The 25,766-nt window shown below is 42.2% G+C and overlaps 1 protein-coding gene across 2 annotated transcripts in view; it reads left to right on the top strand.

Moving 5' to 3' along the window:
• Positions 1-10,470: 10,470 nt before the first annotated feature.
• ABHD3 (abhydrolase domain containing 3, phospholipase) overlaps positions 10,471-25,766 on the top strand; it is a 59,171-nt gene continuing 43,875 nt past the window's right edge. Inside the window, exons 1-3 of one of the 2 annotated variants that reach the window (XM_025273738.3) lie at positions 10,471-10,768; positions 11,251-11,414; positions 12,598-12,780. In XM_025273738.3, coding sequence (XP_025129523.1) covers positions 10,607-10,768; positions 11,251-11,414; positions 12,598-12,780 — 509 coding nt within the window. In that variant the 5' untranslated portion in view covers positions 10,471-10,606. The remainder of the gene's footprint in view (positions 10,769-11,250; positions 11,415-12,597; positions 12,781-25,766) is intronic. The other variant, XM_006079191.4, reaches the window with a different exon arrangement.

Below are 25,766 nucleotides of genomic sequence, written 5' to 3'. Positions count from 1 at the left end.
TCGCTCAGTCTTGTAGGACTCTTTGCGACCCCATGGACTGCAGCATGCCAGGCTTTCCTGTCCTTCACCATGTCCCAGAGCTTGCTCAAACTCATGTCTGTCCAACCAGGATAATCTCCTCTTCAATTAACTCAAAGTCAACTGATTACAGACCTTGATTACATCTGCAAAATCACTTCACCTTTGCCATAGAAGGCAACATAATCACAGAAATTATGGGCCATCATATTTACATGTGAAGGGAGTTATACATATCTGTGCATAGGCATACGTCATTTTATTGCACTTTGTTTTATTGAAACTTGCAGATTCTGAGTTCTTACACATTGAGGTTTTGCGGCAACCCTGCTTTTTCAGGTGATAGTTAACTGTTTTTTTAGCAATAAAGTATCAGTTAAAGTATGTACGTTATTTTCTTTAGACATAATGCTATCATTGCACTCTTAATAGACGACACTATGGTGTAAACATAATTTTCATATGCACAAAGAAATAAAAAAATTTCTATGACTTGCTTTATTGTGATATTTGTTTTATTGCAGTGATCTATAACCAAATGGGGAGAAGGCAATGGCAACCCACTCCAGTACTCTTGCCTGGAAAATCCCATGGACGGAGGAGCCTGGTAAGCTGCAGTCCGTGGGGTCGCACAGAGTCGGACATGACTAAAGCGACTTAGCAGCAGCAGCAGCAGAACCAAATGTAGTATCTCCAAAGTAAACTTGAACATCAGGGGGAGGAATCTTGAGAAGAGGACATCTTAGAATTCTGGCTACCATAGGTTATGATCTTTGATGAAGTAGGAAAAATATCATTACCTTCACTTGTGTTTGGCTATCATCGTCCCCCCTCCTAAGCCCTCAAAGACCATCAATCATACACATGTGAATATGTATACAGGTAAGTTTGGAGATTTCAACAAAGAAGGTAAGAATATACTATTCTGTTTTCTGTTTTTTAAATTTAACTTAAATGAGTTGCCTTGCTGAAGGACTGACTTTAGCACATCCTTGCAGTGTGTCTCATGACCATTCCATACTTGCCTACCGTGTGCACATTAACTTGTAAGCAAGCTATTTGGGAATTAACAGGGCAGGGTGTTTTCACAGATGTCAAAGTGGCCAAAAATATTTCTCTTTCCAACCACATGTGATCAGAAAGCTGCATCTTTGCATGAAGGGTTATTATCTTGACGTTCTATTAAGACGATTTTGATTTCAACCATTTCTCTTGGAGTCCATACGATATCTTCTCTTTCTTTCTCTTTCTATCTGTCTGTTAGTCGTTCTATCTTACACAGAGTGTGTCTTTGGCCTTTCCCTGGGGAAGGAGGAAAAAGAAGCATCAACTCTATGTTCCTCCAGTTGGGTTAGAGCCTGCAAATTAATCTGCTCCATAGGAAGGTATTCTCAAATGACTCTAGTTACCTTGGAGGAAGCAGGCTAATTCATCTCCCTATTGTGGATACTACTTGGCTGCCATATTCTGAATATAATAAACACAAATTAACCTTGAGGGAGCTTTAACCATCACAGTGATAAACAGTACAGGCTGGGCTGTGCACCAGAGACTCATCTGCCCCCTTGACCACTTCCCAAGCTTTCAAAAAGTTCAACTTGCTTTTTGCCTAGGCCTCCACAGGGGGTCCCACAGGGAGGTTCCTCTTTCCAACACAACTTTTTGCCTGTTACTTGAGCTCTTCCTTATTTTAACTCCTTTTCTCATCCTCAAGTCTCTTGCTTCAGTTCCTAGGGTACAGCGCATCTCCCAAAGAACTCGATCACTTGGAAGTCAGATTGTTAGTGCTAAGGTTGGACTTTGTTAGTTTTGGGGATTGTTAGTACTGGACGGAGGAGCCTGGTGGGCTGCAGCCCATGGGGTCACTAGGAGTTGGACACGACTGAGCGACTTCACTTTCACTTTTTACTTTCATGCATTGGAGAAGGAAATGGCAACCCACTCCAGTATTCTTGCCTGGAGAATCCCAGGGATGGGGGAGCCTGGTGGGCTGCCATCTATGGGGTCGCACAGAGTCAGACACGACCGAAGCGACTTAGCATCAACAGCAGCAGTGCTAAAGTTAGGGCTGCTATCAGTGCAACAAAAATTAAAACTGATGGATTTAGGGCCAGAGAGGTTTATTAATAATAATTTGGCAACCATCTTCAATTTTTAATAACAATCCATATAGAGCGATAATTTTCTTAAATTGAATGTAACCTAAAATTTTGTGTTTCATTAAATGTGTATCTTATGATTTGCAGTTCTTGCATTCTCTGTCAATGTAAACCATTTTGTCCTCTTGTTTCTGTGGCTGAAATGCCATACAACTGAAGAGGTTAAGGATTTATGTCATTTCTGATTATAGGTAGGATTTTTGCTTTAACCAAAAATTAAAGGGGAAAAAAAAACAAACCAGAAACATCGCTAAGAGGTTTAAGTTCTCCTAAAACTATCAGGGAGTCCACATAGAAGAGTTATATTCTGAATTCACCTTTATCTTAATGTAAATACAGAAGGATAGATACAGAAACAACTGTATCTATCTATCTACCTACCTATCTATCTATTACTATAAAACAAGGACCCAGATCTGGTTTCTAAATACTGTTCCTTAATAAAAGGTACAAGGGCACATTATACAAAATTTGTGAAGATGCTTTCCTATTTAAAACTTGTCTTCATTTATGTCTCAGAATGTTTTAGCCTATCTTACTTTTAGCTATTTATCTTTTCCTGTGACTTACTCCTTTACAATTAGCTTCAAATTTAAATATATGTATATATAAATGTATACGTACATACATGCTGCTGCTGCTGCTGCTAAGTCGCTTCAGTCGTGTCCGACTCTGTGCGACCCCATAGACGGCAGCCCACCAGGCTCCCCCGTCCCTGGGATTCTCCAGGCAAGAACACTGGAGTGGGTTGCCATTTCCTTCTCCAATTCATGAAAGTGAAAAGTGAAAGTGAAGTCGCTCAAGTTGTGTCCAACTCTTAGCAACCCCATGGACTGCAGCCCACCAGGCTCCTCCGTCTATATGGGATTTTCCAGGCAAGAGTACTGGAGTGCCATTGCCTTTTTTAGTATTTAAAAAGGAAATGTTCAGGGCTTCCCTGGTGGCTCAATAGTAAAGAATCTGCCTGCCAATGCGGGAGACACAAGTTCAATCCCTGGTTTGTGAAGATACTACATGTCCCAGGGCAACTATGCCAGTGGGCCACAGCTACTGAGCCTGTGCTCTATAGCCCGGGAGCTCCAGCTACTAAAGCCTGCATGCCCTAGGCTGGTGCTCTGCAACAAGAGAAACCACTGCAATAAGAAGCCCCCCACTTCAACTAGAGAGTAGCCCCACTTGCCATAGCTAGAGAAAAGCCACCCAAGCAACGAAGCCCCAGTACAGCCAAAAAATAACTTTTTAAAAACTTTTTAAAAAGTAAATATTCATTGTGACAATTTTAAAAAGTATAAAGAAAAAAAAATCTTTCAGTGGGTTGCTTAGTTTTGACTATTGATTGAAGTAGCTGAAATCTTTATTTTAAACATTTCTACAATAAATAATGAGCCACTGATATTTATTAATCTTTGAATGATTTTTAAGACCATTTTATATTCTCTAATAGTGAGAATATTGCCACATAACAAACTACTACAAAATGAGCAGCTTAAAATAATATGTTTATTTTCTAACGGTTTCCGTGGTCCAAGGATCCAAGCACAACTTGGCTGAACCCTCTGCTGGGGGCTCTCACAAGGTTGCAGTGAAGATGTTGGTCAGCTGTGTTTTCATATGGAGGCTTAACTGGGGAAGAATCTGCTTTCAAGCTCATTCAGGGTGTTGGTGGAATTCATTTCCCTGGAGGTGTAGCTGGTTGTCAGCTAGAGGCTACCCATAAACCCTAGAGACCAACACTAGTTCCCTGTCATGTGGCTCTATGGGCAGTTTATATGGCCGTTGGCTTCCTCAAGGTCATCAGGAGAGCTTTTAGCTCTAGTATGCTAAGCTAGAGGCTTCCCTGGTAGCTCGGCTGGTAAAGAATCCGCCTGCAATGCAGGAAACCCTGGTTGGATTCCTGGGTCAGGAAGATCCCCTGGAAAAGAGATAGGCTACCCACTCAAGTATTCTTGGGTTTCCCTGGTGGCTCAGATGGGAAATAATTCGCCTACAATGTGGGAAACCTAGGTTCAATCCCTGGGTTGGGAAGATTCCCTGAAGGGCAAGGCAACCCACCCTAGTATTCATGCCTGGAGAATCCCCATGGACAGAGGAGCCTGACAGGCTACAGTCCATGGGGTTGCAAAGAGTCAGATGTGACTGAGCGACTAAGCACAGCACAGTATGCTAAGCTCAGTTCAGTTCAATCGCTCAGTCATGTACAACTCTTTGCAACCCCATGGACTGCAGCACACCAGGCCTCCCTGTCCATCACCAACTCCCAGAGTTTTCTCAAACTCATGTCCATTGAGTTGGTGATGCCATCCAACCATCTCATCCTCTGTCATCTCCTTCTCCTCCTGCCTTCAATCTTTCCCAGCATCAGGGTCTTTTCCAATGAGTCAGCTCTTTGCATCAGGTGGCCAAAGTATTGGAGTTTCAGTTTTAGCATCAGTCCTTCCATTGAACATTCAGAGCTGATTTCCTTTAGGATGGACTGGTTGGATCTCCTTACAGTCCAAGGGATTCTCAAGAGTCTTTTCCAACACCACAGTTCAAAAGCATCAATTCTTTGGCGCTCAGCTTTCTTTACAGTCCAACTCTCACATCCATACATGACTACTGGAAAAACCATAGCCTTGACTAGACAGACCTTTTTTGGCAAAGTAATGTCTCTGCTTTTTAATATGCTGTCTAGGTTGGTCATAACTTTCCTTCCAAGGAGTAAGTGTCTTTTAATTTCTTGGCTACAGTCACCATCCACAGTGATTTTGCTGCTGCTGCTAAGTCGCTTCAGTCATGTCCAACTCTGTGCAACCCCATAGATGGCAGCCCACCAGGCTTCCCCATCCCTGGGATTCTCTAGGCAAGAACACTGGAGTGGGAAGTTTGCCACTGTTTCCACTGTTTCTCCATCTATTTGTCATGAAGTGATGGGACTGGATGCCATGATCTTTGTTTTCTGAATTTGAGCTTTAAGCCAACTTTTTCACTCTCCTCTTTCACTTTCATCAAGAGGCTCTTTAGTTCTTCTTCACTTTCGGCCATAAGGGTGGTGTCAGCTGAATATCTGAGGTTATTGATACTTCTCCCAGTAATCTTGATTCCAGCTTGTGCTTCATCCAGCCCAGTGTTTCTCATGATGTACTCTGTATATAAATTAAATAAGCAGGGTGACAATATACAGCCTTAATGTACTCCTTTTCCTATTTGGAACCACTCTGTTGTTCCATGTCCAGTTCTAACTGTTGCTTCCTGACCTGCATAGGTTCCTCAAGAGGCAGGTCAGGTAGTCTGGTATTCTCATCTCTTTCAGAATTTTCCACAGTTTATTGTGATCCACACAGTCAAAGGCTTTGGCATAGTCAATAAAGCAGAAATAGATGTTTTTCTGGAACTCTCTTGCTTTTTCGGTGATCCAGTGGATGTTGGCAACTTGATCTCTGGTTCCTCTGCCTTTTCTAAAACCAGCTTGAACATCTGGAAGTTCACGGTTCACGTATTGTTGAAGCCTGGCTTGGAGAATTTTAAGCATTACTTTGCTAGCATATGAGATGAGTGCAATTGTGCAGTAGTTTGAGCATTATTTGGCATTGCCTTTCTTAGGGAATGCTAAGCTAGAATCATATCATATAATGTAATCACAGGAGTGGTGACATTGCATCACTTTTTTCCTATTCTATCAGATAGAAATCAGTCACAGGTTGTATCTGCACTCAAGGAGAAAGGACTATACAAAGGCATGGGCACCAGGAGGAAGAGATCACTGGCATTGTGTTGAGGTCTGAGCTCTCATTTCTTTATCTAAATTGGAAAAGAAAGAAAGAAAGTGAAGTCTCTCGGTTGTGTCTGATTCTTTGCAACCCCATGGACTGTAGCCTACCAGGTTCCTCCGTCCATGGGATTTTCCAGGCAAGAATACTGCAGTGGGTTGCCATTTCCTTCTCCGGATCTAAATTGGAAGTAATAGGGAATTTCCTGGCAGTCCAGTGGTTAGGACTCCACATGTTCATCACTGAGGGTCTGGGTTCAATCCATGGTCAGGGAACCCAGTTCAGTTCAGTTCAGTCGCTCAGCCGTGTCCGACTCTTTGCGACCCCATGAATCGCAGCACACCAGGCCTCCCTGTCCATCACCAACTCCCAGAGTTCACCCAGACTCACGTCCATCGAGTCAGTGATGCCATCCAGCCATCTCATCCTCTGTCCTCCCCTTCTCCTCCTGCTCCCAATCCCTCCCAGCATTAGAGTCTTTTCCAATGAGTCAACTCTTCGCATGAGGTAGCCAAAGTACTGGAGTTTCAGCTTTAGCATCATTCCTTCCAAAGAAATCCCAGGACTGATCTCCTTCAGAATGGACTGGCCGGATCTCCTTGCAGTCCAAGGGACTCTCAAGAGTCTTCTCCAACACCACAGTTCAAAAGCATCAATTCTTTGGTGCTCAGCCTTCTTCACAGTCCAACTCTCACATCCATACATGACAACAAGAAAAACCATAGCCTTGACTAGACGGACCTTTGTTGGCAAAGTAATGTCTCTTCTTTTCAATATGCTATCTAGGTTGGTCATAACTTCCCTTCCAAGGAGTAAGCGTCTTTTAATTTCATGGCTGCAATCACCATCTCCAGTGATTTTGGAGCTGAAAAAAATAAAGTCTGACACTGTTTCCACTGTTTCCCCATCTATTTCCCATGAAGTGATGGGACCGGATGCCATGATCTTCGTTTTCCGAATGTTGAGCTTTAAGCCAACTTTTTCACTCTCTACTTTCACTTTCATCAAGAGACTTTTTAGTTCCTCTTCACTTTCTGCCATAAGGGTGGTGTCATCTGCATATCTGAGGTTATTGATATTTCTCCTGGCAGTCTTGATTCCAGTTTGTGCGTCTTCCAGTCCAGCATTTCTCATGATGTACTCTGCATATAAGTTAAATAAGCAGGGTGACAATATACAGACAGGTCAGGGAACTAAGATACCACAAACTGGGTGATGGAGCCACAGAGAGAGAGGAAAAAAAGGAAGTAATGGTTCTTTTTTTTTTTAATTGGAGTAAAGTTGCTTTACAATGTTGTGTTAGTCTCAGCAAAGTGAATCAGCTATACATATACATATAGCCCATCTTTTTTGGGTTTCCTTCCCATTAGGTCACCAGAGTTCCCTATACTACACAGTAGGTTCTCATTGTGTGTGTTAGTTGCCATCTCATCCAACCATTTCATCCTCTGTTGCCCCCTTCTCTTTTTGCCTTCAATCTTTCCCAGTATCAGGGTCTTTTCCAGTTAGTGGCTCTTCGCATCAGATGGCCAAAGTATTGGAGTTTCAGTTTCAGCTTCAGCATCAGTCCTTCCGATGAATATTCAGGGTTGATTTCTTTTAGGATTGACTGGTTTGATCTCCTTGCTGTCCAAGGGACTCTCAAGAGTCTTTGTGCTCATATGACTATCCCAGTCTCCCAACTCTTCCCACTGCCTCCCCTCCCCCCTTGGTGTACATACATTTGGTCTCTATGTCTGTGTCTCTATTTCTGCTTGGAAGTAATGGCTCTTTTCTTAAGGAAGAGTCTGAATGTGCTTCTTACAGGAAATGTTGCAGGGAGGAAGCCAATTCTGACTCCACGTTGGAACTTTCTTTGACTTGCTTTTTGTTGCTTTTGTTTTGTAATGATACAGAGTAGTTTGCCTCAGAGAATCCTGCCCCTCTGCCTGACTGTTAAACTAGAGTGCCTTTGTTCAGAACCCTGTTCACCTGTGGATGGCAGGAAAGAAGAAATTAACACATCCCCTGCCTGAGGCTTGCCATTCTAGGAGATATTTGCAAGATTAATGGCCTTTTTACTTTGAGTCCTCACCTCCCCTCATCTCTAATATGTAAAAGAACCTGGCATCCAGACCCCAATAAAATGGTTCTCTTGTGGCGCTAGCCTGCCATCTTTTTGGTCTGCCAGCACTCCAGTTAAAGTCTCTTCCTTGCCTCAAGACTTCCTCTTTTGGATTCATCGTCCTATCATGCGGTTATCGGAGAGCGAGCCTGAACTTAGTGACAGAAATTTGGGCCTCTTCCATTTCAACCATTTTATTTTAGAGACAAGACTGGAGGCTCTGAAAGAGTAAATGATCTAAGCTTGGTGGATGAGTTCAGAATTGCTTACTTGCAGGTAAGCACCTTTTCTGCACACTGGGATGCCAATGAAGAATTTTATATTTTTCACTTCAAACTTAAGCAAAATGACATATACATGTATCTGTTGGTGGGGCAGGGTACAAAGCAGGAACAGGCATTGCAAAGAATGTGGCAAGTAAATTGTCAAGGATGGCAACCACCATATGCCTTTGAGTTTCTGGATGTGTTCAAGTACAAGAGTCAGTGACTGAAAGAGAATTACTTACATTCAGATGGAGGCCAACACATACATTATTTCATTTAGTCATCATGGGAAATAGATGGGGAAACAGTGGAAGCAGTGTCAGACTTTATTTTTTTCAGCTCCAAAATCACTGGAGATGGTGATTGCAGCCATGAAACTAAAAGACGCTTGCTCCTTGGAAGAAAAGTTTTGACCAACCTAGATTGCATATTGAAAAGCAGAGACATTACTTTGCCAACTAAGGTCCGTCTAGTCAAGGCTATGGTTTTTCCTGTTGTCATGTATGGATGTGAGAGTTGGACTGTGAAGAAGGCTGAGCACCAAAGAATTGATGCTTTTGAACTGTGGTGTTGGAGAAGACTCTTGAGAGTCCCTTGGACTGCAAGGAGATCCAACCAGTCCATTCTGAAGGAGATCAGCCCTGGGATTTCTTTGGAAGGAATGATGCTAAAGCTGAAACTCCAGTACTTTGGCCACCTCATGCGAAGAGTTGACTCATTGGAAAAGACTTTAATGCTGGGAGGGATTGGAAGCAGAAGGAGAAGGGGAGGACAGAGGATGAGATGGCTGGATGGCATCACTGACTCGATGGACGTGAGTCTGGGTGAACTCTGGGAGTTGGTGATGGACAGGGAGGCCTGGCGTGCTGCGATTCATGGGGTCGCAAAGAGCTGGACATGACTGAGTGACTGAACTGAACTGAATAACTCTATAAGGCAAAAATTACTGTTCTACAGACTGAAAAACACAGGCTCAGTGAAGATAACAATTATTCTGAGTAATGGCAACCATCAAGTTGCAAAGACCAAACCATAGCCAAACAACATAAACTGCTCACTCTTGCCCACTCCATTTCCCTATCACTTATTTATACCATTAATTTACAATTCTGTGAAATCTGTCATAGTCTACACAGCCCTTGCCTTTTTCCCTTTGCACTCTTGGTACCTTTTGGTGCAAGGAGCTCATAACAACGGATTGTTAAATCTTCTAATCCCTTCAGATGCATGTGAGCAGCTCCTGGCTTTAGTCATGTTGCCATAAATAAGCCTAGCAGGGGCTACTTCATAAATGGTTTCTCCTCTGTACTTTAGGTAACTCTCAATTTCCATGTGTCTATAAGTTGAAAACGTTAAAGAACCACAAATAAGCTTTTAAAAATGTTGAATCCCAGTTCCTACTCTTTTTTTTTTTTTTGCCCTCAAGGAGCTTATTTATTTGTTTAGTTGCTAAGTCGATTTTGACTCTACAGTCCCATGGACTGCAGTCCACCAGGCTCCTCTGTCTGTGGGATTTTTCCAGGCAAGAATACTGGAGTGGGTTGCCATTTCCTTCTCCACAGTTCCTACTCTTGATCTCATTTATTTTCAGGAACCACTTCTCATTTAAGGCATACTCAGCTACTTAAAGGATTCAGGGAGATTTAAAGTCAGTACGACTGCCCTCACTGTTGACTGTTTATAGAGTATTTTTTCTCTTTTGATAGTTTTCGGGAGGCAACACAGCTTCCTCGGGGGATGTAGGATTTTCTTTTCACTATGTAGGGCATTCTCCCAACATGCATGAACTCCCCAAATCTTGTAAGTCCAGGGTATCCTTCCCTGGTACCCTAAACCTGCTAGTTTATTACATACAGGATTAACCAAGACCCTGGCAGAATCGGTCAAGGTCACCGGGGCAGGTGCCACTCCCCCAGAACCTGACAGCACGCTTCCAGGCCCATTTCCATCTTCGCTCTCCCACCCCCACTCTCACTCCCACCCCCCACTCCGGGGGTTCGCTCGGGCTGACGGCGACTTGGTCCGGAGACGCCTCCTCCGCCCTGGCGGTGGCCCAGCTTGGCACCGCGCCTCTGGAAGCTTCCTGAGTGGCAGGCGGTGGGGGCGGCCCGGGGGAAACCGGGGCGGAGCCAGCGGCGGCCGGGGGGCCGGGCTACGCCTCCGGGGGCTGATCGACCGCGCCCGCTGGCGGAAGCGGCGCTTAGCCGGGCTGGAGCCGCTCGGGTGGAAAGTCCGAGGAAGCGCCGCGCCCGCTGTTGCCGTCTAGTCGGCCTCCCGCCCCAAGACCCGCTCGCCCGCGGTCCCCGCGCCATGCAGCGCCTAGCCATGGACTTGCGGATGCTCTCCCGGGAGCTCTCGCACTACTTGGAGCATCAAGTCCGGGTGGGTTTCTTCGGTTCAGGCGTGGGCTTCTCCCTGATCCTGGGCTTCAGCGTCGCTTACGCCTGCTTCTACCTGAGCAGCATTGCCAAGGTGAGCCGGGGGATGGCGCGGGCGCCTTGGCGCAGGGCCGCGGGCAGCTTTGCCGGGAGTGACAACAGCAGGCGAAGCCGAGGTGCCGCTGGCAAGCCAAGGGCGAGTGGCCGGGGCCATCCGGGGGGTCCCTTTTCCCGGCATCTGATGGATGCCCTCCGAGAGCGCGGGACCCTGCTGACCTCGGCGCGGGTGGCGCTGCCCGGTCACCTTTAGCTAACCCGGCGGAGCTGCCCCCGAGATGCTCTCTTAACATTTTTCAGGGTGACTCCCGGGCGTCAACTCTCGCCTTTCCCTAGAGAGGTTTAATAAACCGCTCTTAGGTTCGTTGTGTTTGAAGAACTTCCATCAGGCTTCCAAGAAGGATATTAATCAGACGGGTCTCGCGCGCTGGGGGACTAGTCTGCGTTTGTTACTGGTTTACGGTTGGCAGAAACTTCGCTCTGTTCTGGGCCCTTCACTGATACTGGCTCTCTCCACAGAAGCCCCAGTTAGTGACGGGGGGTGAGAGTTTTAGCCGCTTCCTTCAGGACCACTGTCCCGTGGTGACAGAAACCTACTACCCGACCGTCTGGTGCTGGGAGAGTCGAGGACAGACGCTGCTGAGACCTTTCATCACTTCCAAGCCCCTGGTGCAGTACAGGAAGTATGTAAATTTCCATTTTTCAGTCATTTCTTCAAAGTCACAGTGTTTTGCATACTTTCAGTGTTTGGTTCGTAGAACTTCTGGCTTAGGAAGTATATAGAAGAGCAAGGAGGGATGAAGGTGGAAGGTACGTGTGCCACACACGCGCAACCGCAGGAAGATATTCACGTGTCACCTTTCATCACTGTGTTGGGGAGGTGCTCTGGTGTAAACGGTTTATTTCTAAGATGACAGAGGTGCTTGGGACTTACTCTTTTCCCAATTTGCCCTGCATCTGGCTCTGAGAACCTAGATTCTTTGATGATGTACATTGAACTGGTGGTGGGGGTGAGATGGGTGATAGTTAATTTGGACTTTCTGTGATGGACCCCAGTAAAATGCTTATCATATTGATAAGCAAATGGATTTCAATGATAATGTCCTTAAGGTGTTAAAAGATGTGGTCCAGAATATATCAGTAACCAGGAGATTTAAATGGTGCTTATTATTAATTTTCCTGAGTCATCTATTCCTTTCTGGAATTTCTTTTGTTGTCTGGAACTTGCACTATTTATTTGGGAAAATTCTTCAAGGTTGTAGATACTGTGTGAGAAGTACTTTGAAACCTTTAAGAAGCCAATTTTGTAATATGCACTATGAGGAGACTGCATTATAGAGTGAAGACAGCAAGAGCAGTGACCAGATCAGCAGTTTACTTATTCATCATTTCCCTGTTGAATTATTTGGATGACCTCAATCAAATAGGGGTTCAATGCTGGGTATTTCAGAGTAATGAGGAAATGATTAAAATAAGTATGTGACGTAGTTTGAAGTTCATTTTTATATACTACCTTTTACTGATCTTGCTGAAAATACTTATTGTACTAATTTCGTGACATCCATGCAATGGAAGAAAGTGACGTGTGTGTTAGTGGGTGCAGAAAAAAGTTATTTTAAGATGACTAAATAACGTCAGGTATATATACAGAATTAAGAAGTAACACTAAGTCATGACTTGCGGGACTTCCCTGGTTGTCCAGTGTTTAGATTCTGCTTTTCCAATGCAGGGGTTGTGGGTTTGATCGATCCCTGGTCAGGGAACTAAGATCCCACATGCCATGTGTTGTGGCCAAAAAAAAAAACAACAACAACAACCATGACTTGAAACACTAAAGGAGTATATCTTTTGTATTATTTCTTTCAGTGAACTTATTAAAACTGCAGATGGAGGACAGATCTCCCTGGACTGGTTTGATAATGATAACAGTAAGCGTTATATGGACACCAGCACCCGACCTACTGTCTTATTGTTGCCTGGCCTCACTGGAACAAGCAAGGAATCCTATATCCTTCATATGATCCACCTCAGTGAAGAACTAGGATACAGGTACCCATGAATGATTTCTTTTATTTTTCACTTAATTCATTTTAAATGAGGCTTCACTGCGTCTACATGTTTGTTTCTGAAATACTTGTTATTTCTTTCATGGATTAAGTAATCCTCTAAATTATTATTTTTCCCTGCTTCCTTCTTTCCCTCTTTTTTCAGGAAAATGAATCATTTCACAGAAAATAGCACTTCATCACTGAGTAACAGATTTTGGCCAAACAAATGAATGAAATTAGAATCACCTAGGAATTATAGGATCTACGCCTGAGAAGCAGTAGGTCACAGTGAAGGGATTGCTAGGAGAACAGTGATTACAAACCCCTGAGAGACCACACAGGGGCCCTCATGTCAGACTTCATATTTGAACCCTGGATCCACTAATCTTCTCCCATCAGATCAGATCCCAAGTGGTACAAAATATTCAGAATCAGCTTGTAGGTCATCCTTATTTTTCCAAAGGTGATCTGTGCCATTTCTGTCCACCTGAGTTTGCAGGTGCACAAGGCCAGGGCCCAGTGTACGATGGTGCAGCACTTTTAAGAATTATTATTTAACTCAGTCACCAGATCCTATTTAATTTTTCCGAGCAACTTAGCAACTTTAAGTTTCTGGTTCAGCTCTAAAATTTTAAAGCAGAGTCATGTGAAAGGTACTGCTTTTTTGAGACTTAGTCTTTTTTCGCCAATGGTAATTATGGTTGTGGAATGCTCTAAGTTGCAGTTAAAGTAGAGTTGTTATCTCTTCTTAAACTTATAAGACTTGTTTGTGTAAAAAACTGATGTTGACTTTATAGTGATAAAAACATTTTCATATAAAGAAGAAAATGCACACACAAAAAAGAAGAAAATACCATAATAGCTGATTCAATTTTAATAAGTTGACTCTGATTTTTTTTATATATAAAGCTGATTTTGTTCATGAGGTGACAGTCTCTTGGAAGCTTTAAGATGGTATTCCAGAATTATGGTTCCAGTTAAATTTGTACTCAGAAATAGCAGGAATTTTATTATTATCCCATGTTTAAGCACCATTTAGTTAGTTCTGATTGATTCCAGTTATCTTGCTGAAACTTAGTCATGCTGAAAAAGTACAGATCGTAAAGCCTTTTGTACATATTTAAATTGCTGATTCTATACTTTGCCTGAACTGTCTCCCAAGATTTAGAAAGTGCTTTTAAAAACAGTGACTTTTAAGAAACGGTTTACATCAAAAAAATCTTTGAAGAAAAAAAAGGGGAGGAGGACTTCCCTGGCACTCTAGTGGTTAAGACTTTGCCTTTCAATGCAGGGAGTGGGGTTTGATCCCTAATTGTGATGCTAAGATCCAACATGCCTCTTGGTCAAAAACCCATAACATAAAAAGAAGTAATATTGTAACAAATTCAATAAAGACTTTTAAAAAATGGGCCACATCAAAAAATAATCTTTAAAAAATGAAAACAATGTAATTGTAGGGAGATGGGGAGGAAGAGGGATGGACTGGGAGATTGGGGTTAATAGATACAAACTATTGCATTCAGAATGGATAAACAACAAGGTCCTACTGTATGCACAGGGAACTATATCCAGTCTCCTAAGATTGAGCGACTTCACTTTCACTTTTCACTTTCATGCATTGGAGAAGGAAATGGCAACCCACTCCAGTGTTCTTGCCTAGAGAATCCCAGGGACAGGGGAGCCTGGTGGGCTGCTGTCTATGGGGTCACACAGAGTCGGACATGACTGAAGTGACTTAGCAGCAGCAGCAAGGTAAACCATAATGGAAAAGAATATAAGAATGTATACATGTATGTATAACTATATACATAAATAAACAAAACACAATGTAGTAAAAACTCAAAGACTGAATCTCATCAGCTGTAGAGTTGCCCGCAGGTGTGGCTTTTTCCATCACTTGTGAAACTTTCCAAATTTTATTACCATGGCTATCATTACACTGTGCTTCAAAGCTGTGAAAGTGAAAAAGTGAAGTTGCTCAGTTGTGTCTGACTCTTTGCCACCCCATGGACTGTAGCCTACCAGGCTCCTCCATCTATGGAATTTTTCAAGAGTACTGGAGTGGGCTGCCATTTCCTTCTCCAGGGGATCTTCCCAACCCAGGGATCAAACCCGGGTCTCCTGCACTACAGACAAACAGTTTAGGAAGGTTCTAGTTTCCCTAAGGGCTAAAATCTCTTCTACTGATTCAGAAATTTTATTGAGAATGTACAATAAAGAAGGCTTTACACTGTGAGGGGAAACAAAGAGTTATGGCTAATTGCCCTTATCACAAGGAGCCTAGAGAGGGACAGGGTAGACCAGTTCTCTGTTGGCTGCTTGAAGACACAGCTTATTTGGGTTTCAGGAACTCTAATGATGAGTCACACTGGATTGAAGGTAGCAGAATGTATGAATAAGCAATGACCAGTACACTTTTCAATAGCCTTTGGGCCTAACCTAATTTGTTTTTAACTGCAAGGAATCTCTGACCCTACGTTGAGAGGGCTAGCTTTTGTTGTATAACGAATTATCCCCAAACATAGTAGCTAAAAACAGCAGCATTTCTGCTCACAATTCTGTGTGTCAACAGTTTGGGCTGAGCTCAGTTGGGTGGTTCTTCTTGCCTTGGATGGAATGCTTCATGCATTTGCGGTCAGCAGCCAGGGCAACTCTGGGCTTGGGAGTCATCTGCAGCAATGGTTCGTGTCAGCTCCACGTGATCTTTCAGCCTCCATCAGGCTCACCAGTGTTCACTGGGTGGCAGAGGGTTCCAAGAGTCCAAAAGTCAGACCTCCCTGGTGATCCAGTGGTTAAGAATCTGCATGCCAATGCAGGGAACATGGGTTTAAAGAAGATCCCACATGCTGTAGGGCAACTAAGCCTGTGCACTACAGCTACTGAGCCCTTGCTCAAGAGCCTGTGCTCTGCAACAAGAGAAGCCACAAGAATAAAAAGCCTGCAAACCACAGTGAAGAGTAGCCCCCACTCACCACAACTAGAGAAAGCCCATGCACAGTAATGAAGACCCAGCACAGCCAAAATAAATAAATAAATAAAATTTAAAAAAATTTTTTTAAAGAATCTAAAGTGACAGCTGTAAGTCTTCTTCAGGCCCATTCCCTGGTGGTGGCTCAGACAGTGAAGAATCTGCCTGCAGTGCAGGAGACCCAGGTTCAATCCCTGAGTCAGAAAGATCCCCTGCAGAAGGGAATGGTAACCCACTGCAGTATTCTTGTCTGGAGAATTCTATGGACAGAGGAGCCTGGCGGGCTATAGTCCATGGGGTCACAAAGAGTCAGACATGACTGAGCAACCAACACTACAGTTTAAGCATGCTCACAATATTGTTTCTCCCAGATTGTAGTCAAAACAAGTCATGTGGTCAGCCTTAAGTCAGCAGGTAAGAATTTAGACTCCACCTCCTATTAAGTATGTTTGCAATCTATTGGAGACAGTCAGGTGGTTTCAGTGCCACTGACATAAAAAAAAAAAAAAAAAAAAAAGGGTCCTGTACTTTGGTACAAGTCTAGACTGAGTCCTTAGGCTGCAAAACAGATCTAAGTCACTGATGATCCCTTACATGGGATGAAGCAGATAACAGAGCTTGGGGAAAGGTGTGTAATGTGGGGGAAGTGCATGGGCTTTAAAGCCAGGTCTGGGTTCAAATGTTGGAACTGCCACTTGCTGAGGGACCCTGGGCAACTAATTTTTAGCTTCCCCAAGATAGCTTCTCACTTACTACAGAGCTGAAACGAATTAGGTTGTAGTAGGTGGTTTCATGCCTTGAACAAAGCAGATCTGTAGATATGTTTGTCTTCCTTTGTGAGCTTTCTATTCCCTGACAAGAGTAGAACAGTTTTTTTTTAATAGTTTAAAGAGCAAGTACAAGCAAACCTGCTTCTTGGGAAACATCTAGTTTCCTCACAGGAATGCATATACATTATGATAATGTTTCTTATACAATAGAGTTGCATGAGCACCCCCAATATCAGGAGGGTGCATGTGCCTTCAAGCCACAGTTACTATCTTATGTAAAGTTCAAGTTTATAGGGAGGTGCCGGGGTCCAGCCCCGGCTGATCCAGGGTATTCGAAGCGGGGACGGCGTCGGCGACTTATTTATTTATAAATATTTATCAAAGATATAAAGAGTAATAGAATAAGGATAGCTCAGTAGGAAAATTCAGTGGAGAAAAGAAGCTGAAATAAGGATAGCTCAGTGAGGAAATTCAGTGGAGAAAAGCAGCTGAAATAAGGATAGCTCAGTAGGAAAATTCAGTGGAGAAAAGAAGCTGAGTGGCTTGGTTTACGCGGAAAATCAATATAACCCGTGACACCAGGTTAGCTCTGACCACGGAGGCCGCAGGCGCCCTCTCGAATAGCGGAAGGTGCCCCACCTTAGACACCTTCTCGAGTGGGTCTTAGAAGCCCAGGCAAATAAATGGTCGCAGAGGACATCCACGCTCCAGATGGACACTCAGCTGGAATTTGGGAGAGAGAGTGACATGGGGAGACCAAGTTTCAGTGAACAAGGCCCGCACTTTATTCTCCAAAGTAGTTTTTATACCTAAAGTTGTGCATAGAGGATAATGGGGGAAGGGGTAGAGTCATGCAGCAAGCCAGGCTTTTTTCCTGTAAACTTATCATATGCAAAAGTTCAGGTGATAGACATCATCTTCTGGCCCGGAGGCCTGTTAACATTTTAAGAAACTTATCTTTCTCTAAAGGTGATTATTCCAAAGTCAGGCGCCAGCCTTCCAAAAAGCATTGGACAAAGCTGCACTTTACATTTCTATACACCCATTATATCAATCAATACACTGCCAAGGACACAGTAGGTAAGGAGTATGGAGACTTAGCAGCAAACATTGGCCCAACAAGTGAAAAACCCTTTACCAATACAATTTCTAATCAATCTTTTAACTACTCAAAGGAATCTGTGTTTAGGCAGTTTAGAACATCTCCTGCCTCTCACAGTTGGGAGGCTCTGAACAATCACATGTGGCCGGAAAAACCCATTCAGGCAGGCTAGAGGATTTTCAAAGGAGTTTGTAGGTTGAAACACTGTCACATCCAAAAATTATTAACTGGAGCTGTAAGCTAACTCTCTTTTCAGAGAGAGGTAGTGGGGGACAGCCCCCCGTAAAGTCAGAGGTGTAGGTGAAAGCACAAAGCAGAAAGTAGGCAGACTCTGGTTTTGGGGGTAGATGCTCGAGAATTTCCAGGGGGACTCCTGAGGCTCGATCCCGCCTTTGCGTATGCCGAGCCTCCTTCCTCATGACCTTTGTCATGGGCGGAGTGCCTCACGCTGGCTCCCGGAAGTGATAGAATTCCAGTTGAGCTATTACAGATCCTCACTCAATATGCAATATGCCGGCTCCCAGCAGGGAGGGTTGTGCATTCTGTCAGGTCACCAGGGAATCATTGGCGTTTCACTGGTGAGATATGATTTAGAGACAACCTAACTCCTCTCATGTGGACAACTGAAACCTAAAAATTTACTGTTACTCTTAAGTAGATGTCTTTTCCTGTACCCCAAAACTAACAAAGAGGCAGAACTTTTCTGTTAAAGTCCAGTAATTCAAAATTAATAATGAAAGGAAAGTAAGCTGAGGGTCATTTAAGGTAATGGTGAGCAGAGGAGGGCAAAGGTAAATGAAACTGAATGGAAATACTTGGCCTGCCTTCACTGGCAGAGTGCACCCTGTACTTGTTGAATTAACTTGCCTCTGGGAGGAGAAGAGAACTTGCAAGTCAGACAACTCCAGTCATTCTTCCAAATTGTATCAATTAGAAAAGTCCTTCAGCTCCCAGAGAGCAAATAAGGCAAGACGACCAGGAGGCCAAGAGAGTATTTAGAGAGAAGCCCTCACAGAAACCAGAGTACTGGAGAAAAAATTATTCCCTGTAATAAGTTATACCCATATAATTGATAAAGTAGCTGGAAATCTCATTCATTTCTCTAAGATTTCTTTAAAAAGAAATTCTATTCAATAACACAGCCTAAGAGGTATTATTTTGTATACAAGGATGATATCCTATTTTCTTAAATCTTTTTCCCATTCTGTGAATTAAGTTCCAACACTTCCCCAGTGGCTCAGTGGTAAAGAATCTGCCTGCCAATGCAGGAGACATAGGACACTCGGATTCGATCCCTGGGTTGGGAAGAGCCCCAGGAGGAGAAAAGGGCAACCTACTCCAGTATTCTTGCCGGGAAAATCCCATGGACAGAGGAGCCTAGTGGGCTATAGTCCATGGGGTCTCAAAGAGTCAGACATGATTGAAACAAACACTATACTGTATACTAGTTCAAGTAAGGTCAGAGAGAAAAATGGTAACTCTAAGAGCATCTTAATCATCTTCTATAGAGACCATTCATCTATTTTATGCCACCCCCAACTAATATTTAAAAAGAGTGACCTGTCTAGAATTGTGTAATAATAAGTTCATTGGTGTCTAGGTCAGTTATTAAGTATTTTGGCACAATCAAGTACAGTATCAGAACCTCTGTTCCCAAAGAGCATAAACACTGTCTAGTGGAACTGACAGAGAATATTCAGTAATAAAGAAGAAATTCATTAGAGAGGACCAGGATTGGCTTCAAGTGACAGAAAACTCAAACTAACAGTGACTTAAATAAGATACAGGTTTACTTCTCTCTCATGTGAAAATCTAAGAAGGTGGACTGAGTTTCTGTAGCATCAAAAGAGCAAGTTTTGGGACTTTCCTGGTGGTCCAGTGGCTAAGACTCTTCACTCCCAAGCAGGGGGCCCAGGTTCAATCCCTGGCCAGGGAACTAGATCCCACATGCTGCAACCAAGACCTGGCTCAGTTGAATAAATAAATACTTTAAATAAATAAATACTTTTTGGAAAAAAGTAAGTTTCTTTTCTCATGTCACTTCATAACTTATGGCTGCTTCAGCTCCAGCTGTCATATCTGCATTCCAACCCCCAAGAAGAAGGAAAAACGGAGACTAGAGAAGGCACCATATTTTTTTAAGGATGCTTTGCAACAAATGTGCTTGTCAGTTTTGCTTTCCTCACATGGGTCTGCTCTTTCTTAGCTGGAAAGGATGTTTGAGAGTAAAATTTTTATTTGGAGCAGCTATGTACCCAGAGGAAACTAGGGGACTCTGTTACTGCAGAAGAAGGGGAGGGTGGACATTGAGAGATCCCTGACAGTCTCCAGCACTGACTGATCAGAGCGTTGCAAGGGCCAGGATTCTGTACTACCGGGAAGCAAGCGAGACATTTTATAGAGGAAAGAAATAGGTCAGCATGGTTGGATGCAACTGAAAGGGCCAGGAGAATGAGGGCGGATAAAGCACAATTTGAGAAGATGTAGCAGGGCAGGAGGATGGAAGCCCAGCTGCTGGGCATAAAAGGCCTCAGGAGACAAGAGCAAGAGTGAGTCACACATTTGTTTGTTTGTTTGGCCAACAGCTTACAGGAGCCTAGTTCCCTGACCAGGGATTGAACCTAAGTCCCCTGCAATGGAAGAATGGAGTCCTAACCCCTGCACTGCCAGGGAATTCCTGGGTCACACAGTTAAATTTTGACAGAGAAAAGAGAGAAACAGCAGAAGAGGACAAAAGGATCAATTGAGGAATTAGTCAAGATTGCAGGCTTATGTTTCAAAAAATTTTCTTCTTGCCACACTTAAAAAATACTCACAGGGGCTTCCCTGGTATCTTAGTTGTAAAGAATCCTCCTGCCAATGCAGGAGACCTGGGTTCGATCCCTGAGCCAGGAAGATCCCACATGCTGTGGAACAACTAAGCCCTTGCACTGCAGCTACTGAAGCCAGTGTGCCCTAGAGCCTGTGAGAACAAGAGAAACCACAGCAATGAGAAGCCCTCGCGGTGCAAATAGAGAGTAGCCCCAGCTCACTGCTTCCATGGTGGTAAAGAATCTGCCTGAAATGCAGGCGACCTGAGTTCAAAAGCCTGGATCTGGAAGATCCCCTGGAGAACATAATGGCTACCCACTCCAACATTCTTGCCTAGAGAATTCCATGGACAGAGGAGACTGGCAGACCATAGTCCAGGGGGTTGCAAAGAGTTGGACACAAGTGAACACTTAACACACCAGCTCACTGCAACTTGAGAAAAGCCCGCCCCCGCAGCAACGAAGACCCAGCACAGCCAAAAAGAAGAAATTAAAAAAAAAAATGATTTTTAAAGAACATTAAAAAAATACAGAAAGCACTGATTTTCTTCTGTGCTTTGACAGGACTGATATCTCCTGTCCTTCACAGCAGAGCCCACTATTGGGAGCAAGGATGCCAGTGTCCATCATTTATCTTTCTGAGATATTTAAAGTGGGCAATGATTTATTTTTTAAATTTTAAGATGTTTAATAGATGTATGAAGTTGACAAAGAAGTAAAGGTCAAGTGGATCAAAATGCTTCAGCAAATGTCTTTTCAACATGAAAGTAATGCAGAAATACAAACAATTCCAGTGTCAACCTTTGACCATCAATAACTCTTTTACTTATTGGAAAGAAGAAAATTAGAGATATTTATGTTTCCTAGTTTAAAACTTACCATTATTGTAACTCTTAGAGCTACAAATGTTTCAGGAAGAATAAATACACATCACATACAGAGAACTCAAAATTTCTTGATTACGGCACATAGTTGCTAATACAGATACATCAACCTAATATCTGTTGTCTCCTTTTATCACTTTTTGTATTTTCTCTGTCTTTTTAATTTTCTCTATTTGCTACTGTAGATTGTTTTAGCCTAAGAGCTACTCCTTTGTTCTTCTTTCCGTTAAAGCGAGAGATGATTTTCAAGAGGTTAAAATTTGACTAATTGTAAATGCTCCTTCACTTTCCAGTTTGGAGCTTGGGCTTGCACATTTTTTTATGTAGAGGAAGTAGCACCAGCGGAGGCTAGATGGTTAGCTTTTCCTGAAGCATTAAGAGCACAGTGGAGGGCTGTCAGAAGACTCTTCCTGATGGAGGAAGGAAGAGGAGAATGAACTATTGAAAATCAGGCACAAAACCGAAAGGATGAGCTTTGACTACTAGTCAAAGCTATGGTTTTTCCAGTAGTCATGTACGAATGTGAGAATTGGACCATAAAGAAGGCTGAATGCCGAAGAATTGATGCTTTCGAACTGTGGTGCTGGCGATGACTCTTGAGAGTCCCTTGGACTGCAAGGAGATCCAACCAGTCAATCCTAAAGGGAATCAACCCTGATTATTCATTGGAAGGACTGATGCTGAAGCTGAAGCTCCGGTACTTTGGCCACCTGCTGCAGAGAGCCAACTCACGGGAAAATACCCTGATACTGGGAAGGATTTCGGGCAGGAGAAGAGAGTGACAGAGGATGAGATGATTGGATGGCATCACCAACTCAATGAACATGAGTCTGCGCAAACTCATGGTTTTGAGCTTTTGAGTTTTGAGCAAATTCAAGGAGATGGTGAAGGACAGGGAAACCTGGCATGCTGTAGTCCATGGGGTCGTAAGAGTTGGAAACAGCTTAGTGACTGAACAACAATCTAAAAGCAGTATCTTAGATAAAACATCATTTTAAATTAACATCAGAATGTTTTTTATCTGAAAGTATGTTTATGATTTGTTGTTAAAATAATTTCATTTTTGAAGTTTTGAGAATGAGTCAGTTAACTTGATTATTCATGAGACTGCCTAGATGAGATAATGCTAAATGTTAGAAAGCACTGAATGAGGTATGTAGCTTATTTAATGGCATTTCTGGGAAAGGATATGGTGGATGCCAACAAGTGATTGTGTTCTCTAGGGAACTTGCTGTTAGATGTTCCACTATAAAATGATACCTTAATTAACAAACTTTCAGGGACAAGGCTCTTTTTATCAGAGCTGACATGCACTCAAAGGGTACTCTGTGTTCAGAGCACCCATCTTTTTGGAAAAAGAGACTTTAATGTTACTAGCTTAGATAGCATGGGACAGCATAGTGAGCTGTTTAAGTGGATCACCAAGTCAAATCTGCCTGCATTCAGAATTTAGCCTTGTCACATACTACCCATGTTTCCATGGACGAATTATTTAGTTAATCTGTGCCTCAATTTTCTCATCTGTAAAGACACCTATACTTGATAAGGTTATAAGGATTGCATGTAATATGTATGAAGAACCTTGGCCCATGGTGAACATTTGTTAAACCATTAAGCTAGGAAAGTTAAAGAAGTGAATCAGGCCATGGTCTGGCTTAGAAAAGACCCTCGGACTTCCCTGGCGATAAAGTGGTTAAGACTTTGCACTTCCAATGCAAAGGGCATTGGGCGTGGGTTCCATTGCTGGTCAGGGAATTAAGATCCCACATGCCTCACATTCTTTTAGTCTGGCCAAGGAGCATCATTCTTTTAGTCTGTTCAGATGGAAATGAGGTACTTACTGCTTGACCCTATTACCAGCTGAGAAGCCCAGAGACAGCAGTGTGCCTGGCCAGGCAGTGGGCAGAACAGGGAGAAGGAAGGTGAGACTTGGCTAAGGTAGAGCAGCCATTGGAATCTACGTTCTAGAACACATACATGTCTCTGACTCGGTTTGAGGAGATAAAGTTGGCAGCAGTGAGCTGTGACGTAGAGTAATTCCTGTTAGTTCATTATTATTATTTATTTTATTTTTTATTAAAATATTATTATTATTATTAACGTAGAACGCTTTTGTTCTTAAATAGGATTTTCTGTAGGTTAGTTCATCTGGGTCTTAAGTTAACAGAAATACCAAAGAGACCCAGCTAGAATTCAAATTAGTAAGATAAAATATGAGAATGTCAGAAAACAACTGAGTAAATGTTAGGGAAAATGGGAGCACTAATGGGGAAAAAAGATTCCAATAAGACGTTTTCAGAGAATGTTGAAAGAGAACTCTTGACACTAATGGTATAATAAGGTTTTCAGCTTCCTCACATCAAAGATAACTGACGTTTTCCCCTTGTGGCCCTGGTTTTGAAATATTTAGCCTAATAAATTGCATTTAGTTAAATGTTAACTTGTTGGTCTCTTTTTGTTTTAAATTCACGAGGGCACTTAGAGCTTGTGATCAGCAAGAAATAATTAGAATTGCTATTTTTGTTTACCATAATTAAATTCAGCTTTGTTGAGTGCCTGCCACATAATAGGTGCTATACACAAGTTATTTTATTTAATATGAACTCAATTCCAAGATATATATTACTAACCCCATTTTACCAACCAAAAACAGAACTATGGTGTTAGTAATTTCACCAAAATTAAGCAGTGTGACAGGGTTAAGTTTCCACTGTGCAGCCTTGCTACAGAAAAATACACGACTTCTGTTCAGTTCAGGTCAGTCACTCAGTCGTGTCTGACTGTTTGTGACCCCATCGACTGCAGCTCGCCAGGCTTCCCAGCTCTATCACCAACTGACTTCTGTTAGGCTCTTTGAAATCTTGGTCATTTTTGAAGACTCTCTTTTACTACCTTTTCACATCCTTGGATATCTCAGGCTCCCAACTTGGGAACAATTAGCTCAAGTCCCGTGATTTTTACTTATAGACCTGTAATATCACAGGACTCAATTTTATCAGGAAAACTGAAGACACAACAGGCAAATAAATCATGTTTCCTACTCAGAGAATAGATTTTATAGGGAAAGAGTTGAAACAAGAGAATGAGAGAATGAGGCTCATGATTTATGAATTAACTTTCGCTGTTCCCCATTACCGTGTGATAATCAGGAGCTGGGCATTAATGTGGTCAGTGATATATTCTCGTTAATTATGTGTTTGATTTCTGATGCTTCATATTCTAGAAGTAAGTATATGAATTATATGTATCTGTCTTGATGTCTTTCTGATCTTAGTGAGGTTGGAAATATTCAGGTATTATCATTTTTTAATAAGAATGTATTATGCTGTGGATGTAGTGTTATACAAATGTAAATCGGGTTAAGATAGTTGATTAGGTTATACAAATGTGAATTAGGCTAAGATAGTTGTTAATGTTATTCAATACTTTATATCTTTACTAATTTTTTTGTCTTGCTGATGTGAGGATGTTAAAATCAACTATGATTATGGATTTTCTATTTCTCCATTTAATTCTATCAATTTTTATGTCATGTATTTGGAACCTCTGTTATGAGTCACATGTACATTTATGATTGTTAATCTTCCTGTGAATGAATTCTTAAATCATTATGATATGTCTTCCTTTGTCTCTGGTTGTGACATCTATCTGATATTACTGTATCCACTCTGTCCTACTTAGGCTTATCATTTATGTGATATATCTTTTTTTATACTTTAACTTTCAAAGTATCTGTGTTTATTTTCAGTGCATTGCTTGTAGGTAGCATGTAGTTGGGTCTTGAAGGTTTTTATCCAGTCTGACAACATCTGCCTTTTAATTAAAGCTTTTAAGTCCAATCACATTTAATGTCTTTATTGATATGCTAGATATCGAGTTTACTGTTTTACTGTTTAATATTTTACTGTTTTATGATTTTTGATTCCCTCCTTCCCCTGTCACTTTTCTCTCTCTTTTTGAGTCTATGAATTGTGTCTTTTAAAATCAAAACTGTCAAAATTTCGGCCATTATTTCTTTAAATATATTTTCTGTCCTATTCTCTCCTGTCCTTCTGGATCCAAAATTACAGGCATGTTTAATCTTTTGATAATGTCCCCCAAATCAATGAAATTTTATTCATTTTTTTCCAATTTTTTTTTCCCTCTCTCATCTTGAGATTGGAACTGCAATTTGCAAATCCAGTGAATATTTTTTATTTCAGTATTGTATTTTTTTTAACCTAGGCTTTCCATTTTTGATAGGTTTTATTGTTCTGGAAAATTCATTACAAGCTAATTTTCATCTATGTCCTTGAGGATAGTTGTAAAATCGGCTTGAAACCCACGCCTATTAGTTCTAACACCTTGGACTGTCTCAGCTTCAGTTACATTGATTATCTTATCTCTTGAGTTGGGCCACATTTTTCTGTTTCTTCACAGTATAGTAATTGTGGATTTTGTTCTGAACAATTTG

Source organism: Bubalus bubalis, chromosome 22 (genome assembly GCF_019923935.1).
Source record: "Bubalus bubalis isolate 160015118507 breed Murrah chromosome 22, NDDB_SH_1, whole genome shotgun sequence".
Taxonomy (NCBI): Eukaryota; Metazoa; Chordata; class Mammalia; order Artiodactyla; family Bovidae; genus Bubalus; species Bubalus bubalis.
This window is presented reverse-complemented; position numbering and strand designations above follow the sequence as displayed.